This window comes from Olea europaea, unplaced genomic scaffold (assembly GCF_002742605.1).
Source record: "Olea europaea var. sylvestris unplaced genomic scaffold, O_europaea_v1 scaffold1012, whole genome shotgun sequence".
NCBI lineage: Eukaryota > Viridiplantae > Streptophyta > Magnoliopsida > Lamiales > Oleaceae > Olea > Olea europaea.
This window is the reverse complement of record NW_019227441.1, coordinates 57,624-78,373: the sequence shown is the minus strand read 5'-3', so window position 1 is coordinate 78,373 and position 20,750 is coordinate 57,624. Positions and strand designations below refer to the sequence as shown.

The 20,750-nt window shown below is 31.8% G+C and overlaps 1 protein-coding gene and 1 long non-coding RNA gene across 6 annotated transcripts; one reads left to right on the top strand and one right to left on the bottom strand.

Moving 5' to 3' along the window:
* Nucleotides 1–3,251: 3,251 nt before the first annotated feature.
* On the top strand, nt 3,252–9,363 carry LOC111372571. Of its 2 annotated transcripts, none has more exons than XR_002698795.1 (4): nt 3,252–3,801; nt 3,985–6,276; nt 6,486–8,977; nt 9,059–9,363. It is a non-coding gene; the product is annotated as an uncharacterized LOC111372571 (long non-coding RNA). The 2 variants fall into 2 exon arrangements; XR_002698796.1 differs by having other exon boundaries at nt 3,252–3,805.
* A 6,210-nt stretch (nt 9,364–15,573) lies between these two features.
* On the bottom strand, nt 15,574–19,800 carry LOC111372570 (uncharacterized protein At1g01500-like). 4 transcript variants are annotated; one of them, XM_022994937.1, is made up of 3 exons: nt 19,570–19,800; nt 17,916–18,703; nt 15,574–16,315 (listed from the first exon to the last, which is right to left on the bottom strand). In XM_022994937.1, the coding sequence occupies exons 2-3, from the start codon at nt 18,618–18,620 to the stop codon at nt 16,088–16,090; spliced, it is 933 nt and encodes a 310-aa protein (XP_022850705.1). In that variant the 5' UTR covers nt 18,621–18,703; nt 19,570–19,800; the 3' UTR covers nt 15,574–16,087. The 4 variants fall into 4 exon arrangements, with proteins under 4 accessions (XP_022850705.1, XP_022850704.1, XP_022850707.1 ...); XM_022994936.1 differs by lacking the exon at nt 19,570–19,800 and adding an exon at nt 19,334–19,539; XM_022994939.1 differs by lacking the exon at nt 19,570–19,800 and adding an exon at nt 19,266–19,287.
* Between the last annotated feature and the right edge of the window lie 950 nt (nt 19,801–20,750).

Here is a 20,750-nt window from a genome sequence, read left to right as displayed (position 1 = left end):
ACAATGGACATAATATGCATATGAATAATCTCTAAAAAATAATGCTTATATTTCATACCAAGCATCACGCATATTATTAGCACCATTATACACTTGATCTCTCATATTTGGCAATTGAAGCCCAAAACAAACAAGAACATCAGAAAAATCGGTTCTTAAGATTCAATGATGTAGTGTAACTAACATTTTTTATTGCAAAAAAAAAAAAAAAGTTTCTGTCAAAATTTCATTACCACTCTCAAACCTCAAGATATTGGCCATTTGTTCACATGAAGATTCATCTCATACTTCATCAACAAGAATATTAAACTTTTCTTTCCAAACTTCCTCATGGATTCTCTATCGTACTCTATTGGCCATAATGTTCAAAATCTCTTTTTGATTATCTAGAGACGTAAATTTAACATTTTTTTGGAGCATTACTTAACACAATTCGTCCTAATATGTATTCATTTTTTCAAATGCATCCACCATTTCTAGAAATTCCCACGATTCAGTGAAGATAGAGATTCATCATTGCATCTAAAGGAACAACCTTGAAGCCCTAGCCACCAAACACTTAAAATTTTGGTCTTTTGATTCAAACGATTTTTTTGTTTTTCCTCACTTGATACAACATGCATTACCTTGTCAATATGTTGAGTTGGTTTCATTAGATTTTCAACTTTTCTCTTACAACCATTATGATACAATGCAGATGTTGTACCAATATGAATAAAATGCATATTTACTTCCTTGGCTAAATCTCTTTCGACTATTAAATTTAGCAGTAACCAATAATGAAAAATTAGGTGTAACACTACCATTGAAAAAATGGAAGTAGAAAAAATAATATTCTTCCTATGTTGAAGACGAATACCCCAATCAAGAATACTGATTGTACCAATGCTCCTGAAATCGACATTTCTGCTTCTCACATTTTTTGCTTTGATACTTCAAAAATTTTGGTTAATAAAGCCCGACCTTTAAATAGGCAAGACTAATTTGATCAAATCCATTAAATGGATATTCATATATTTGCTTTCTTTTTGTTGGTACCTGTTCAATTTAATTAGATGGTTCCAACTCAAGATTAGAAGGTGAAGACAATTCAATTTCATGAGATGCAATTGGAGGAATGGGCAGTATGGGAATCGTAGTACCCTCAAATTTGTTGTTTTTTATGAAGAATGATAATAATGTTCTTCCTTTCTTGGCAAAATGTCAATTTTTTTTTGCATATTAAAATCTAAAAAGCATAAAATACCAAAACACATCAATATCCTAACAATCCAAAAATAATCCACTTGCAACAATCCAACTATTTATCAAACAATTAAACAATATTATAATTAGTTAACAATTCGAAACCAAATTCAACAATCCTAAATAAACTCATATTTCAACGTAAAATGCAATTCAAGGTGCTCAAGGTCAAGCAAAATACCTGTTTACGTAGTTCGTTGCAGTGATGAATTATTGAAGCGTGTTGCGATGCTTTAAAAAACAAACTAATCCAATATCTATAAAAAAAATTTGAAAAGAAAATCACGAGTGATAGTTATTGATTAAGACTATAAGTTCGTAACTAACACAAATCACAAACATAATATATACCAAAAATCATCAAACACAAATAGTAAAAAATTAAAACATCAAAATATGTTATAATTTATAAATCCACATTAAACCTTCAAAGTTTAAGAAATACAATAAATGAAAAAAAAAAAGAAAATCAAGAAAAGTATTTTGATATAAGTATAAAAAAATGCCACGATTACAAACCAATAATCGAAGGAGTTGTTGGCCATAACTCTTTAGACTCAGACTTCAAACTTCAAACTTCAGAGCTAGTATTTTGTTTGTGGTTGACGGTCAACGATTGATGGCTCTCGGTGGGATGGTAGCTAGTGAAAAAATAGAAAGATTTAGGGTTATCCAACAGGATGTGGAAATTTTGGTTTTCAAAATTTTCAATTGACGGGAATGTTAGAATCATGAATGAAAGAAATATTTGTGGACTGTTGTTGGGTAATGGCTGCTAAAACAAATCATTGTGCCTAAGTATTAAAATAAAAACCTCATTTTAGAAACTGGGTTGGACTAGTTACTTGTTAGTGGACTATGAAATATAATTAAAACATTTTCATCATTTTCATGGGCATTTTATTGGAAATGGGCTTGGGCAGCACCGAACTACAATTCGGTACCGCTTTCCTCTCTTCTGAATAGATCCAACTTCAATAGTTTTCTGCTATTGATGCTATTCATCCCAATTTGTGTGAAACATCAGTTCAAATGGCATCTACATGACATTGAGCTCGTATTTGATGGTCATTATTTGGAATTTTCAATGTTTTAATTGAGAAATTTTGAAAAAATGTGTGGTTAAAAGTAGGAAAAATTAGGTTTACGTATAGAATATTTTATTGTATAAACGAGTGGTTGAAAATGAGTGTAAAAAAAAGTTTTAAAATAAAGGGTGTGAAACAGGGGCTAAATAAATAGGTTCACTTATATGCAATTCTAATTTAATTGAACCTATTAATTGTAGCTACTTAAAATTAGTGATCTAATATTACTGGTACTAAATAGTATTATTCATATATTGATGAGTGTAAATTATTCACAAATTTCTCTTGAAATTGCAATTTCACATCTTACTCATAGGATATGAAATTATGGATTTATTGATGATATAACATTGTTCCTTTCATATATCATCACGGAAAATGGTTTAGAAATGCTCCATTTCAATATGGAAAATTACTTCAAACCTTACCTGTTAAATTTTAATTTTAAAAACAAAGTACTAATAATTATTTATAAAAAATCAAGTTATTTACCCTATCTCATCGATCCCACACCATACCTACCTGTTTTTATATTATTTTCCTTCGTACCATAAAAATAGATTCACTTTCCTTTTTCGTTCATCTCAAATTGATAAATTATAGTTCATTTTCCTTATTGAGAATGTTAATTTTTTTTTAAATATAATTCTATTAAATGTGTCTTTTATCAACAAATATGATCTATTAATATTCAATGTAGGAGTATATTAGGAAAAGTTTGAGTAAAATTTATAGTTTTAATAATGTATTATGGGAGATGAGTGCTGGAGAACGATTAGCACAAATGCGAAGTATTATCATTTTAAGGAAAAATGTCGCATTTTTATCTCAACCAAATTATTATTATTATTATTATTATTATTATTATTATTATTATTATTATTATTATTATTATTATTATTATTATTTATTCATTTTTTTACTTGTTTATGCTGTTATTGTGCCAGTATTTTATGCTTGCTGCATGTTTGATTTACACTGAACTTTGTAAGATTGCTCGTCAGAGTAATTTCTCAGTAGTAGGTCAGTGCACTTTATTGTGTGGGATGCAAGAAATGCCTCTACATTCCAGCTTCTGGTTTGATCTAGACTCTATTTTGAGTTGCGGCTTTGAATTCCAGGTTGATTTGATGGTAATTTATCCTGATCTTAAGCTTGAATAGTCTGTCTAGTTGAGATCTTGATCAATGATTAATTGCCATTTCTGACTGGTAAAGTATAAATTAATTACGATTTTCAGTCTTTGTAGTGATAAGATTGTCATTTATATAGTTTTGAACTCTCGATATTGGCCATTTTCTTGCAAGATTTTGAGTTAAGAAAATTTATTTGTTAATTTATCAGTTCGTTTTTGAAATATGATCTTAGGGATGGCAATGGGATTGGTTTGGTTGGGTAGGGCAGCCATTCTTGTCTTCGAGTATTTTGTTATCGTGGCCCACTCCTATATTCAGTTTGGCGTGGTGGGGTAGGTTCGTTGTCTCGTTTATCATTTTGTTTATTTTTTATTTTTATTTTTATTTTTTCATGTCTCTAGTTAGAGAAAATTATTACTATTATTATTTTTTCAATGTGTTAATAATGATCCATGTTTACTTCTGAAAGGAATGATGATTTTTTATTTTTTATATTCTTTTTGTCATGTTAAAAGCGTGGGAGCCATGTCACTGGGAGCGAAATCCCGCCCGATTTCAGTGGGTATGGGGTTTAAACGGTTTTTTTGCGTCCGTGGTTGTAATTCACCTATGTTAAAAATGGTTGTAAATTAACTTTTTCGACCGATAATTTATGACCTTTTTAAGTGCTGATGTCATTTAGTTCTTGCTTAATCCTCGTCATTATTAAAATTATATATTTTTTCTTTTATTCTTTTCAATCACATTTTTTAATAAAATAATATTATATATAAATTAAAAAAAATTTCTTCATTTTTAAGTACTTTTTTTTCAACAATCTACTTTTTCAAAATGTATTTTTAGGGAAAAATAGGGCACAAGCAGTTGTTGAGCCTGGTCATTATTTTTTATTATGTGGAGTGGAAGAAGATTTGACTTGCACATGCTTGGCAGTACCCTTTTGCGATGGTAGGAAAAGGCTCGGAGTAGGTTACCCACTCTTAACGGTCAAAGTGAGCTTCTTTATTTTGAATTTGTTAATTCAGATTGAATCAAATTTCTTGAAGTAGGATTAGGACTTACGGTCTATTGGTTAACAGCCAACCTCTACCATTGTGAAAGTTACACGTCTCGTCTCCTCTTTGAGGAAAATAGTTTGGTATGAATATTTTAGATACTCGATTGGGGGAGCCAATAGTGAACCACACTCTATTTGGCAATAATTAAAATTCAGTAAGTTGATTAATTTTGAGAGTTATGCTACAATGACAAAAGAGTTTGACAAAATTGGATGACAAAGTTGGATTTACACCAATCATTTCAAAAATAGATTTTTAAATCATTTCAAATCAGTGGTTTGCATTCTGCCAACACACTTTGTAAAGCCAATTTTGTAATTCAACTTTGTTGAAGTATAATTATTGTAATTTTGATTATGCATTTTACAGAAGTCAGAAATTTTTTAATGGCATATTTTATCAATTTTTATTGAAATCTATTAAAATTTTGATTTTGAATCTCACAAAACAAGAGTTTGTCAACATTGGCATGTGGTGAGAATTTCCAAGTACCTCTCATTCTTTGCTATATTTTTTTTAATTTACAAATAAAATTGTTTATAAATACTATTTCAATGGTGTTTTTAAAAGTTTATTAATTTGTTTTCAAGTTTAAGGAGATTGCAGTACGAGTATTTATTTCACTGCCTGCAAGTAGCATTTGTTAGCTCTCTGGTCGTCGTATTGTGTTTAACTCCATATCCGATGCCCTTGCCTTATCTTTCGATTGTCATCAAGTGAGAGGAAATATCACAATAACTTGTTTCTGTACTTTTGGGATTACGAAGAATTGTTGACGTAAATACATCATTTGAGGGTATATTGTGATGGATCCATAAGCTCTAAGTGGAAGAGCGCTCATTGGCTTCGGGGGCTTATGAGAGGTTGGTGGTTCAAATCCGCCTGGATCCGATTAATTTCGCAGTTTTGAACGATTTTATTTCGTCTTACTAGAGATTTTTGATGTTTTGGCTTGTTCTTAATTTTTTTATATCTTAATTTGTTTCATTTTTTAAATTATAAATCAAATTAAAAAAAAAAATCTTAAAATTTTTAATATGGATATCAATAAATTTTGAAATTTTGGAGTTAAGATGCCAACACTCTGTTCCTTTGCCTTTGCTACCGTTGTTCTTACTCTTAACAAATAGATTCGGGGACGGCCCAGAATTAACAATTAAGCTGGTTTTACAGTAGAGTTTGACAACGTGTTTGATAGCATTTTTAATTTGGGTGATCTGGCAAGGAAAAAAAATTTTAAAAAAATGCGGGACACGAAAGGAATAAAGAAGTGAGGGCCCACGTGAATAAATTGCCCCAAAATTCATAACATATTCTTCCCCCAAATGGTGGAACCCTCAACTTCGAGTCCAGCGAAGTTGTAATCTGGGAAAACTAGGGAGATATTGTCAACGGTGGCCATAATCTTCTTGCCATCATCTTCATCTTCTTCAATTGTAGCTTCGTCTTATCGGTTCAGCGGCTCCAACTTGTAAAAGGCTATAAGTCGTCATCCAAATCCAAACACCTCGTGAAGGTCCATCTTCTTCAGTCCGACTTCCAGCTTCTTTCAGTGGAGCTCCGAGCTTTGTTTCCATTTTTCAGTTATACTCCATCGAAATGTGAAGCTGGTTGTCTTCCTTTAGTCTAGCTCACTCAAGCTTCTGAACGCGAGGATCCAGCTTCTTTGGGTGTAGCTTCGAGCTTCGTCCAACCAACCTAACTTCTTGCTCCAGCTACGTGTAAACCAATCACCTGACCCATTACAAGGTATTAACACTTTGGTTTACTTACTGCATTCTTCAAATTTTTGGAATTTGTATGATATTGGTAATGCATTATCCAAAATGTCAATGCATCCATATATGAAACCATACATTTCTCTGTTTTTTTCGTCAAATTGGGGGTAGTGATTTGTATCGGTGTGTATTGTATGGTGTTCATGTTTTGCTGAACTTGAATGATTACATTTTTAACAGCTGAAGAAATCATGGATGATGTGGATAAGTATATTTTGGTGGAATCAGACAACGAGAACGTGGAAGACAATATGAACCAATTGGAAGATGAAATCGCAAAAGGAGATGGTAATATTGTGCCCAAGGTCAGAATGACGTTCAAGAATGAAAATGAAATGTTTGATTTCTACAAGGCATATGCCTATGTCGTTGATTTTCCAATTAGGAAATGGACATCTAAAAAGGATAACAATGGAATGTTGAAATATTCGACTTTGACATGTAGTCGGGAAGGCAAAAGAAGTGGTACTACAAATGGCTCTTTCAAGCCGCAACTGACAATTCAGACGGATTGTAAAACTAGAATATCTACATATTCAGATATTCATCGCTCTTGGAGAATTAACATAGTTTGTCTAGAGCACAATCATAGAACAAGTCCGATAATGTCTATGTTATATCATTGTAATCGAAAAATGAGTATGCATGTCAAAAGGAAGCTTCAAGTGAATGATCTAGCAGGCATTCCATTGCACCAATCCTACGACTCGACAGTGGTAGAGGCATTGTGGTTATGAGAACATGACTTGCATAGAAAAAAATCTCGTAATTATATTGAGCAAGTTAGGCGACTACAACTTGGAGTAGGTGATGCCGCAACAATACAAAACTACTTTTCGACAATGCAGTCAAGGTGCTCGGGTTTTTACTTTAGCATGGATTTAGATAACGACTCACATCTTAGGAATGTATTTTGGACAGAAAATTGGCCTATGCAAGCATTTAAGGAGTTTGGGGATGTTGTTACATTTGATACCACCTAACTGACCAATAAGTACGACATCCATTTGCCCCTTTTGTGGGCGTAAATCATCACAGACAATCGACACACTTGGTTGTGGTTTGGTGTCAAACAAGGACACAGACACTTTTGTGTGGCTTTTAATAAAATGGCTTAAGTGCATGCACGGTCAAGTTCCAAATAGAATAATTACTGATCATGAGAGGACAATGCAAAATGCAATTCAGATCGTATTTTCAAATACGAGGCATAGATGGTGCTTATGGCATATATTGAAGAAGTTGTCTGAGAAGCTCGGCTACCACATGGGTAAGGGTTCAATACTTTCGACTATTCGTGCATTGGTTTTATGATTCCCAAACTATAATTGAATTTGAAGGAGGTTGGATAACGATGATCAAGTCATATGGGTTGCATGATAATACTTGGTTGTTAGGCCTTTACGATAATAGAGGTCGTTGGATCTCTTGCTTTTTGAAAACTACTTTCTGGGCAGGGATGTCGACGATGCAAAGAAGTGAGAGCATGAATGCATTTTTTTGATAGATACTTTCATTCAAAGACTTCTTTGGTACAGTTTGTTGAACAGTATGAACGGGTATAACGGAATAAGATTGAGAAAGAGTTCCATGTTGATTTTAAATTGTTTTCACAAATGGTACCGTATGCGACAACTTATTATATGGAGAAGCAGTTTCAGTCAGTATACACCATTTCAAAATTTTGAGAAGTTCAAGTTGAGTTCACAGGGAAAGTTTACTGCGATATCGTATCTTCCTCAGAAGGACTTCTTGGGATGACATACAATATATGGGAAGATGTCATACATGAACAACGTCGAAAGAAGAAATCGTTCGAAGTTACGTTTCAACCTGAGGACTGTGAAATTAGTTCCAACTGCCACTTGTTCGAGTTTAGAGGAATAATATGCAGGCATGCCCTCACCGTGTTGATTCATAATGACATAACATCACTTCACGAGTAGTGCATTTTGCGACGATGGAGAAGAGAGGTTAGTAGAGCATATTCAAGGGTCACGGTCAATTATGACGGGTTGGTTAGTTCGCCTAGATAATTGAGATATGACAGTACGTGCCAAGCTTTTGCTACGCTGGCAAATCTTGCTGCAGATGGCAAAGTTTAGACCTGTGTTATAATAGAATGGATTGGACTGCAATCCAAGGAGCTAGCGATGACGAAGTCAATTTGTGGAAATAATACTATTTCGCATTGAAACAATGAGTTAGCCACTATACATACTAATTCCCAAAATAATACGAACTAGAACATATTGGATCCGACACTGTGCCGAAGAAAAGGAGCACAAAAAAACTTCGATGAAAAGGACCTTTAGACTCTTCTTCAAAGAATGTACAGGTTTATTGAAAGTTTTGTAGAAATTTGTAAATTATTTGTATACACAAAGTCTCATTTATTATGATGTACATATAGTTAAATTTGACTTCAATCAAGCGAAAGAGGCTGACATGAAAGCATAGTAGTACATGTGTGGGTGTACCTGAAGGGCAGCCAATTTCTGTAGAAAACCAATATTCCCCGTCTCCACAAGTCACATTATCACAAATTTCACTTTCGACGCCCTTTCCATTACCAGAACGTGGCATGCTGACGTCATTGTCATATGTGCAATGCTTACAATCTTCCAATATGATGAATTTGTCGTCAACAAATGACTTGTACAATTCGCAAGGTAAGTTAACATTGATCGTGTATTTATAATTCATTTCGATTTTTTATTCATGCACTTACGGAAGTTAAATTTGTATTATAGGCCATGCGTTTGCGTACTACTATCCACATTTGTCAGATCAAGGTAGAACAGGTTTTTGATGCTTTTCGGATAGCCCATGCAGTTGATGGAATAAGTTACTCTTGTTTATTTCGAACTTGAACACCCTGCCCCTGTATTGGATGGGAACAAGGATTACAAAGTTGGTTGCTTATGTATGTATTTCACTCATTTGTAGCTTGGCAGCGGAGTCCACTTTACCCATTCGAATGTTATGTTTTTGTATACACCACCCATTTCGAATCGAGATCTTGTATTTGGAGAATGATCACTAAGATATTTAAGCACCTAGCAAGTTGCAGCATACATATCAATTAAACTCTTTACAAAGTGGTAATGAGAAGACCAACGAGTACATTCAGCTCGTTGCAAATTCACAATCTGATTATCACCACTTCTAGACTCTTGTTCTCCAATTTTTAACAAATGTTCAATTTATTTCTTTGGGCACTTTTCAATTAAGATGATGTAATCATATTAATAACACCGTCCAAATGGAACAAGAATGAATTAATAACCATGACATCTTTAACTGCTAAAACTAATGTAAGTTGTAAATGATAGGTAAAACAATGGACATAATATGCATATGAATAATCTCTAAAAAATAATGCTTATATTTCATACCAAGCATCACGCATATTATTAGCACCATTATACACTTGATCTCTCATATTTGGCAATTGAAGGCCAAAACAAACAAGAACATCAGAAAAATCGGTTCTTAAGATTCAATGATGTAGTGTAACTAACATTTTTTATTGCAAAAAAAAAAAAAAAAACGTTCTGTCAAAATTTCATTACCGCTCTCAAACCTCAAGATATTGGCCATTTGTTCACATGAAGATTCATCTCATACTTCATCAACAAGAATATTAAACTTTTCTTTCCAAACTTCCTCATGGATTCTCTATCGTACTCTATTGGCCATAATGTTCAAAATCTCTTTTTGATTATCTAGAGACGTAAATTTAACATTTTTTTGGAGCATTACTTAACACAATTCGTCCTAATATGTATTCATTTTTTCAAATGCATCCACCATTTCTAGAAATTCCCACGATTCAGTGAAGATAGAGATTCATCATTGCATCTAAAGGAACAACCTTGAAGCCCTAGCCACCAAACACTTAAAATTTTGGTCTTTTGATTCAAACGATTTTTTTGTTTTTCCTCACTTGATACAACATGCATTACCTTGTCAATATGTTGAGTTGGTTTCATTAGATTTTCAACTTTTCTCTTACAGCCATTATGATACAATGCAGGTGTTGTACCAATATGAATAAAATGCATATTTACTTCCTTGGCTAACTCTCTTTCGACTATTAAATTTAGCAGTAACCAATAATGAAAAATTAGGTGTAACACTACCATTGAAAAAATGGAAGTAGAAAAAATAATATTCTTCCTATGTTGAAGACGAATACCCCAATCAAGAATACTGATTGTACCAATGCTCCTGAAATCGACATTTCTGCTTCTCACATTTTTTGCTTTGATACTTCAAAAATTTTGGTTAATAAAGCCCGACCTTTAAATAGGCAAGACCAATTTGATCAAATCCATTAAATGGATATTCATATATTTGCTTTCTTTTTGTTGGTACCTGTTCAATATAATCAGATGGTTCCAACTCAAGATTAGAAGGTGAAGACAATTCAATTTCATGAGATGCAATTGGAGGAATGGGCAGTATGGGAATCGTAGTACCCTCAAATTTGTTGTTTTTTATGAAGAATGATAACAATGTTCTTCCTTTCTTGGCAAAATGTCAATTTTTTTTTCATATTAAAATCTAAAAAGCATAAAAAACCAAAACACATCAATATCCTAACAATCCAAAAATAATCCACTTGCAACAATCCAACTATTTATCAAACAATTAAACAATATTATAATTAGTTAACAATTCGAAACCAAATTCAACAATCCTAAATAAACTCATATTTCAACGTAAAATGCAATTCAAGGTGCTCAAGGTCAAGCAAAATACCTGTTTACGTAGTTCGTTGCAGCGATGAATTATTGAAGCGTGTTGCGATGCTTTAAAAAACAAACTAATCCAATATCTATAAAAAAATTTGAAAAGAAAATCACGAGTGATAGTTATTGATTAAGACTATAAGTTCGTAACTAACACAAATCACAAACATAATATATACCAAAAATCATCAAACACAAATAGTAAAAAATTAAAACATCAAAATATATTATAATTTATAAATCCACATTAAACCTTCAAAGTTTAAGAAACACAATAAATGAAAAAAAAAAAGAAAATCAAGAAAAGTATTTTGATATAAGTATAAAAAAATGCCACGATTACAAACCAATAATCGAAGGAGTTGTTGGCCATAACTCTTTAGACTCAGACTTCAAACTTCAAACTTCAGAGCTAGTATTTTGTTTGTGGTCGACGGTCAACGATTGATGGCTCTCGGTGGGATGGTAGCTAGTGAAAAAATAGAAAGATTTAGGGTTATCCAAAAGGATGTGGAAATTTTGGTTTTCAAAATTTTCAATTGACGGGAATGGTAGAATCATGAATGAAAGAAATATTTGTGGACTGTTGTTGGGTAATGGCTGCTAAAACAAATCATTGTGCCTAAGTATTAAAATAAAAACCTGATTTTAGAAACTGGGTTGGACTAGTTACTTGTTAGTGAACTATGAAATATAATTAAAACATTTTCATCATTTTCATGGGTATTTTATTGGAAATGGGCTTGGGCAGCACCGAACTACAGTTCGGTACCGCTCTTCTCTCTTCTGAATAGATCCAACTTCAATAGTTTTCTGCTATTGATGCTATTCATCCCAATTTGTGTGAAACATCAGTTCAAATGATACATGACATTGAGCTCGTATTTGATGGTCATTATTTGGAATTTTCAATGTTTTAATTGAGAAATTTTGAAAAAATGTGTGGTTAAAAGTAGAAAAAATTAGGTTTACGTATAGAATATTTTATTGTATAAATAAGTGGTTGAAAATGAGTGTAAAAAAAAGTTTTAAAATAAAGGGTGTGAAACAGGGGCTAAATAAATAGGTTCACTTATATGCAATTCTAATTTAATTGAACCTATTGATTGTAGCTACTTAAAATTAGTGATCTAATGTTACTGGTGCTAAATAGTATTATTCATATATTGATGAGTGTAAATTATTCACAAATTTCTCTTGAAATTGCAATTTCACATCTTACTCATAGGATATGAAATTATGGATTTATTGATGATATAACATTGTTCCTTTCATATATCATCATGGAAAATGGTTTAGAAATGCTCCATTTCAATATGGAAAATTACTTCAAACCTTACCTGTTAAATTTTAATTTTAAAAACAAAGTACTAATAATTATTTATAAAAAATCAAGTTATTTACCCTATCTCATCGATCCCACACCATACCTACCTGTTTTTATATTATTTTCCTTCGTACCATAAAAATAGATTCACTTTCCTTTTTCGTTCATCTCAAATTGATAAATTATAGTTCATTTTCCTTATTGAGAATGTTAATTTTTTTTAAAATATAATTCTATTAAATGTGTCTTTTATCAACAAATATGATCTATTAATATTCAATGTAGGAGTATATTAGGAAAAGTTTGAGTAAAATTTATAGTTTTAATAATGTATTATGGGAGATGAGTGCTGGAGAACGATTAGCACAAATGCGAAGTATTATCATTTTAAGGAAAAATGTCGCACTTTTATCTCAACCAAATTATTATTATTATTATTATTATTATTATTATTATTATTATTATTTATTCATTTTTTGCATTACTTATTCTTCTACTTTTATATCCAGATAAGTCGACATTCTGTCAAAATATCTGCAAATAAATAATTCATATAGTGAAAATAAGTTAGAACTCACATTGATTGACTTATGGTGCAATTCAATCTTCTACAGTGCTTTCAGTGACTTGCAAACAAGGAGCGTCGATCATTTTACAACGTTGAACTTTGTAGAAGCCCAACATGACCCACATTGTTGAGGTTTACGGGATTTTAATATAACCCACCTATTGAGCTTTAGGGGACCTCAATATGTCCACACTTTATCAAAGTGATTTTACAATGAAATCCTCTCTTCATTAATAATACAAAATAAATTAAGTATTAAGAGAGGCTAACATTTCAATGAATAGTAATAAATGATAGCTCAAGTGTTATATGAAAAACTTTGATAAATATGATAATTAAAAGTTAGATTTAATCAATCAAAATTTTTGAATGAGAAGATTATGAAGAAATAAATGCAAAGTTCAAAAATTTTTCTCAACAAATATCTCTCTTTAAATGAATTATTGTAATAAGTTAAGTAATAAGAATAATAAAAAACTTTGATGAATATGATGATTGCACAAATTTTGATTCAATCAATCAAAGTTTTTAATATGAAAAAGTAGAAAGGATTATGCAATATAAGTGCAAAAACTTTCTTCAAAAATATATCTCTCTTTTAGGATTGATATGAATAAATTAAGAACAAAGAGAGATGAAAAATTTTGATGAGATAAATTGATTCAAAAAGTTTGAATCAACAATCATAGTTTTTGCTGTGAAGAAATAAATGAAATGAAAATAGAAATGTAAGTTCAAAGAAGATTTTCACAAATATATTTCACAATGAAGCTCTCTTCGTGGTTGTTGTGATGAATGAAAGCGAAGTGGTACTCATAACAATCAAAACGAAAAAGTTCTGCCCAACCAAACGACCCACCTAGACGTCTGCTTGTGAATCGAATGACCAAATTAGCCGTTGCGCGTCAGAAGTGAGAACGGTTAAAAATTCTGACCGTTGGCGAACCAGAAGTCCGGTTGACCGTTAATTTTTTTTTTCCCGAATTGTGATATAAGTTCAAGTATGACTTTGAAAAATCAATCTTACTTTTGATTAAAATATTTTATGCAATTGATAGTGAAAATAATTTTTCATGCACAAAATGATTTTTGAGCTATTGAAAATTCAATCTTACTTTTGATTAAAATATTTTATGCAAGTGATAGTGAAAATAACTTTTCATGCACAAAATGATTTTTGAGCTATTGTCATTCATTACTAAAGATCAAAGTGTTATATCTTTGCATATGATCTATAAGGCATAGTTTTTGATCTTGCTTCGAAGTTTCTTTCATGTTTGGCTCTTGAACTTTTCATCTTGATCTTTATTTGATGTCGTATCTCATGCTCTTGATCTTAATCTTTTTTGACATCCTGATCTTTCTTGGTATTTATCATTTAAGTTCTCGTCTTGAATGATTTGACTTGAATGCTTAACTTCCACTTTGAACTTTATTTCAAATTCGATATATAATACTTGATTAATTTTAACATTGAGTTATTATCATTCAAAATAAATTGTTAGAAACAATATTAATCTTGTTATGATCAAAACATTGAGAATGAAGCCGACCATATGTCAACAGTAATGACAAATTAATAAATTAATATTTTCTTCCTCTCATAAGAATAAACACATTATTATTATTTTTTCATTTATCTCAAATTATAGGTCATTTTTTCCTTGTTGAGGATATATTTGATTTCTTAATTTTTTTTAATATGTCCATATTTAGTATGTCTTGTTATCAAGAAATATAAATTACTCCTATTTATATTATTATTATTTAATGTATGGTTATGTTAGGAAAAATATAAATAAAATTTATTGTTCCAACTATATTAATTACATTTTTTTTAATCTATGTAAAAATGAAGGTAAACCTATCTCTATGGGATGGGAAGAGTATTCCATTTGTGTAATGCTACATAGGAGCTAAAAACTAAATAGTTACATTTAACCGATATACTAGTATCAATTAGGTAAGTATACTTCTATTTTATTCAATTAGGTTAATCCATCCAATTTCATTTCTTGAACTGATAAAAATAGATGATGTGACAGTCATAACTTATAATCATCATTTATTTCTCCCAAGTTATATTTATTTCACATCAATAACTAATGAAAAATAATGTCTTAAATAACAAGCAGTCACATAAGATCACTACAATCATTGACTATGAATGACATTATCCACTATGAATGACATTATTCAGTAAAGTATAATTACCACTAATGAAGTTTACCTTTTACATTTTAATTTTAAACTAGTCAATACTTGCAATGATTTTTATTTTTTTAATATTCTAATTGATAATTTTTTGTTTTTAATTTTTCGGGTAAATATATTTTTCACTAGCTCTAAATTAATTTTGTTGAAGTCATTTAAAAAGTCCTTCTGTAATTTTATTATAAAACTCAAAGTTAGAAAATTTACGTCAAAAAATACGAAACATGAAAATAAGCTGAGTTATAACTTACAACCTAAAAATCAGTAAGCACAAAAAATCACTTTGCAAAAAGAAAGAAATATATTTACAGTACAATATAATCCATACCGGACAATGCTATACGTATCGAATTTTTTTCGAATCTTTTACCTACTACTCACAACAGGGGTAGAGACCACATGTCGGCATTTTTAAATTCACACAGGGCCTGTATGCATTGTGAGAGAAGGTACACCATTCGATACATATAGAATAATCCATACCAACATTCTCTTCAAAACAATTAACAGTATAATAATTTTTTTCCAAAATTTAAAAAAGAAAAATGTAAAATCAGCATGCAAAGAGAACCCGAGACAGTCCAGTATTTTTCATTTGGCTTTCCCATTTTTTGAAAAATAAACATTAAGAAAATTTGCACTCAAAATGAACAACCTAATGGTTGTGTTAGCCTGTAGATTGAGACGAGGTGTGATGATAATACTGACATACTCCATTTCTCGTGAAGCAGAACAAATTCTTTGGTTGCTGAGGCACTTTAGGACACCAATTGCCATACACAAGGGAGAGGGATTAGTCACACCTTAAAGATAGTCATCCTCGGGGTAAAAAGAAGATATCCATGTTCTACAAAGATAGTCGGACCTAGCTAATCCACTCACTCAAGAGAGAAAAGAGCACCCGAACTAAGGTCTGTTAACGCCTTTTAAAGTTTCGGGTTGTTGTTCGGTAAGTACGGACCAACAAACCAACTCCAATTCCGATCCCCAAGCAAATGCCAAGGCCTATGCCAACACCCACCCGAACACCAGCATTAAACCAGGAAAGTTCCCCGTCTTCACCTTCGGTATATTCGGTCCGTCTCCAATACAGGTTATCATAGTCTTCTTCGCTTTCCGATTTATCACTTTTGTACTCTGCAACCTGAAAAGGATATAATGGAAATATAGCAATTTAACTTTGATATGTAGTGGTAAATAAGATTAGACGATAAAAGACAATATTTTAACTTCTTTCTCTTCTTTAATACAGTCGGGTAAATAGAAGTTCTGTGATGCACGTCGGACAAAAGCAAGAATATTATCCTAATGTCTACTAGCTGTATATTAGTGGTTTGTTTGATAAGGTGGACACTACAGTAGTAGCCGACAACATCAAAGAGACAAAAAAGTTAAAAATAAAAAATAAAAAATCTTGTCTATCATACTCTCAAGTCCTACGTACCAAACATCATCAAACGTAAATCGTATGTGACTTTAGATTTAACGCTCACAAAATGAACACAAACATTTCTTGCTAGGCTTCTAGACCTATATAGATACACGACACTCATGACTTGGACGTTTAAACAGTAAATATACTGTTTAATAGCATGTCTTGGCGTTCAAGATTGATGTTCACTATAAACATATACCATTTGATGTCTAAAACAAGATTCCATGTGCCATGCGGATGCTTAAGAATCGACTCCCTAACATGTACTTCAACATTTGATCGAAAGCTACATGTAACGTAGGCATCATACATCAGATACTTTTCCATTATGATCAGAACATTAGAAGATTGAATACAAACAAAAACATAGTTTGGTCACACATGTTGAGGAATCTTATCAGATGAGTCCATATAGTAGACATGGGGATATCATGTGTAGATTATTATAAAATTTTCAAGAAAACTGAAAGTTATGGTCACACAGATCCTGAAAAGATAATTGACCTCGAAAAGGTTGATATAATATGCCGAAAAGTGATTAATGGGCCCCACACTTGAAGACTAACTACCTAGTTTTTTCAATGATTGGATCAGGATATGGATAATACGAGAGGAAACAGAACACAAGAGAATACTCTGCTATTTCGAAATGTGTGCCTGCCTGCCCATACCCTTATGTCATGTTGGGAAAAGACTTTACTTATAGTCTTAAGATTCAATTTCTAGCGAAAAATCGCAAAGAAACATTTTTTGCAAGAGGAAGTAAGCATAAAGCAATACAGAACGATAGATAAAATGACAGGACTGGTGCTCATATTCATGCTTGTGCTTTGTGTATAAACATTTGGACTACATTAACAGGTAGTTCATTAATCAATGGCTGCAATAGTATAGGTAAACCTTTGAAGATGGAAAAATTGAATTTAAGAATAGCACAATAAATCTGGATACAAATACTTCTCCTGCCAGATATGTCAGCTATTACTTTTCTGCATTTCAAATTATTGCAGTAATATGTACAATGAATGCTATGAACATTGAGTTACGGGATGGATAGTTTTTCCAGGGTATATTTGATTGGCCGTGTTTTCCGTTAGCATGAAGAAATGTAATAAATAGAATGAGAATGCAAGAATCTTAGTCAAATATGTAAAGATAATAAATGCTTGGCGAAAGTTTGGTTTGGACGCAGTATTGAACAAAACTCGGCAACATAAGTTACAAGATTTTAGCTTGTTTTTATTAGTTTACGCTATCCAGTGCCAGAAAAATGCTCTAAACTGAACATGCCATTATTGAACAACATTACCTGTAGATCAGGTCTAGATGCAACATCTTCATGGGATTCGGAGGCTTCGCATTCTGGAATCATATCTAACATTCCCCTTTTATGTTTCTTTGCAAGATTAATCTGCAATGTCTTGGTTAATATGACTGGTGTTCCTGAGAAACAACCCGCAACATAAACTTCGATTGTAGGCGATGATGATTCAGCGCCCATTACGTGTTTCCCCATGAGAAATCCAGTGCCAGCAGTCATTACTGATTCACAATTCATGCTCCACCTCCGGGCCATATTGTTTGTTTCCAGGATAGAACCATTGGCTTGGGACATTCCCAAAATCCCGGAAAGCACGAGCTCCTCTTTATTAAAAACTTCAAACCTTGCACTACCGTTTAACCGTATACTATCTGTGCTAACAAATGTAGCCTCTTCAGATTTCTTATCTACCCTATCCCTTCGGAGAAGGCAAGAAACTCCTTCTGAATCAATCGAACATCTTATGCCGTTCACTTCAAGGAGCGTGTCATGGATCAGAGGGATATGATTGAGAGTGAGAAATTCTGGGGTCGAATCATCGACCCTGCAATGGCTTATTCTAACATAGGACACTCGTATATCAAACCAAGGCAACGAAAACTTGTTCGGGGATTGGTATAATGGGTGCCGGATAATTTGTAGGCCAGGATCTTTCACATGTCCATTGCTATGCGTTTCGTAAGAATTCTTCATCTTTCTTGAACTTATTTTGCACTAAACTCCTTCAAGAACATCGACAGGACCAGACAAAAGCAATCTACAAATCCTGGGACACCCTGTTTCAATATATACATTAATAATAGCAAAGCATTGAAGGAACCAATAACATTTTTCAGATAAACTAACTAGGTGTTAATGAAACTTTTTCGTTTCTCAGGAATCTTTCACAAACTTCCAAATCAATGCAATTCATTAGCTCGTTATTAGTAAGAATCTGTGAAATGGCAGGATCCATAAAAAATCTCCAGTTAGCAATTAAAAATAAATAAAATTCAATAAAAGGTTATGATCAATACCTCAATCTGAGAAATACAAAGTTAAATAATGACAGAAATAGTAATGAAAATTGCCAGTAGCAGAAGAACCTGATCTATAGAACTGAGATCCTTATTTTTAGAAGGAAAAGAGGACAAAGTTAACTACCAGCCTAATATTTTGACCACACCAACAAAATTAAACAGGGATTAAAAAGTAATTCCATGATAAATTAACAGTTCCAGTCAAACACATTCTATCAAGAAATCAAAACAACCTAATTATACAGAGAAGCAAAAATGCTAATAAATGAAAATAAGTAAAACCCAGATCAGAAATTCTTAAGCAATAATTTTATTTTACCACAATGAATAAAACGGTGGATAAAAGAGTGAAAACTTGTGGGTTTCTTGAGAAATCAAGAAACATACCAAAAATTCCTCAAGAACCATACGATAAGTTCCACAAAAAAAACCACCTCATATTTTTGATCATTTCATCAGTATATACACAGGGTATCAGGTGAGAAGACAGATGGGTCTGAGGTGGGGAGCAAAGGATGCGAACAAGGCAGTATTATACAGAAATACACGTCACATAAGAAAGCCTACACCGTCAAATAAATAAATAAATAAAATTAAATTCAGAGTGATGACAAAAAGCTTACGAATTTCGAGATTATAATAAGATCATGCTATTTTCTTGCTTCCGTAGAATTATTAATAAATTGTCATTGAAAGAGTTGATTAAATTTGTGAAAGAGTTTAATGGATTGATTTACGTAAAAATGTAGCATATTTGTAGTAAAAATTCCAAGAAAATCATTAACTATTTCTTGAAATAGATGCTCCAGAAAATGGAATCTAAAAGCGGGTAGCTTTTGATTTCTTCTCTGCCCAATTCTTGTGGACTTAATTGGATTATCTCCCTTTTAAAAATGACTATTTGAGTTGATGTTTTAGTGGGGTACTTTTTAAAATGGCTTGGTCAAATAATCAATTTTTCACTTTGATCATTTTTTTTTTGTATTCACCACATTGGCCTATTGTCATTAAAAAGACAATTCTACCCTTATTCATGTTTGATAATTATAAAAGTATATCAATTGTTTAAAAGACAATAATACCCTTAATAGTTTAAATAAATTCTGTTACTTCCATACGTAAATTTCAAAATCAGTTTTGGTTATCAGTTTCTCCAATACAGTAAAAAAGAATTTTTTCCTTCCATCTGCTAAAATATTGAAATCTCTCAAAATTATTAAAGGTTCAAGAAATAAACAATACTCACAGTGGGCACTGAAAATTGGTAAGTGTAAATACGTATTTTGAATTTTGTTTTAGTTAAATTTACTGTTAGAATCTGTAAATAATTATTTTGAGAAAGGCAGATGAATTTTACAGTATTTAAACACAGATTTAAAATTTTTTTATAGCAAAAACAAAAAAAAAATTCATCTCTGTATGCATATATTTTACAGGAAAAATTTATAGGTGTCTGTAAAATAAATATTTAAACATTATTTTGTTGAAAAAGGGAAAAAATAAAAAATTCGAGTGTAAATTTCAGATGAAACGGACGAAAAAAGCTGGGTCAAATATTTCCAGCCGGCCCAGTTGTCCTGCTATTTCCAATCGACCCAGATAACTGGGCCGGCTGGAAGCAGCCGGCTGTTCACAGCCGGTTGGGCCGGCCAGCCCTTTTTTTTTTCCCCTTTCAGATTTTAGAATTTATTTGTTCATTAATATATGTTTATTGAAATAAATATTAATGAATATTTAAATAGTAATTGAAATAAATATTTTTGAAACAATTAAAATAATCAATGAATTATTTAAAGTATTAAAT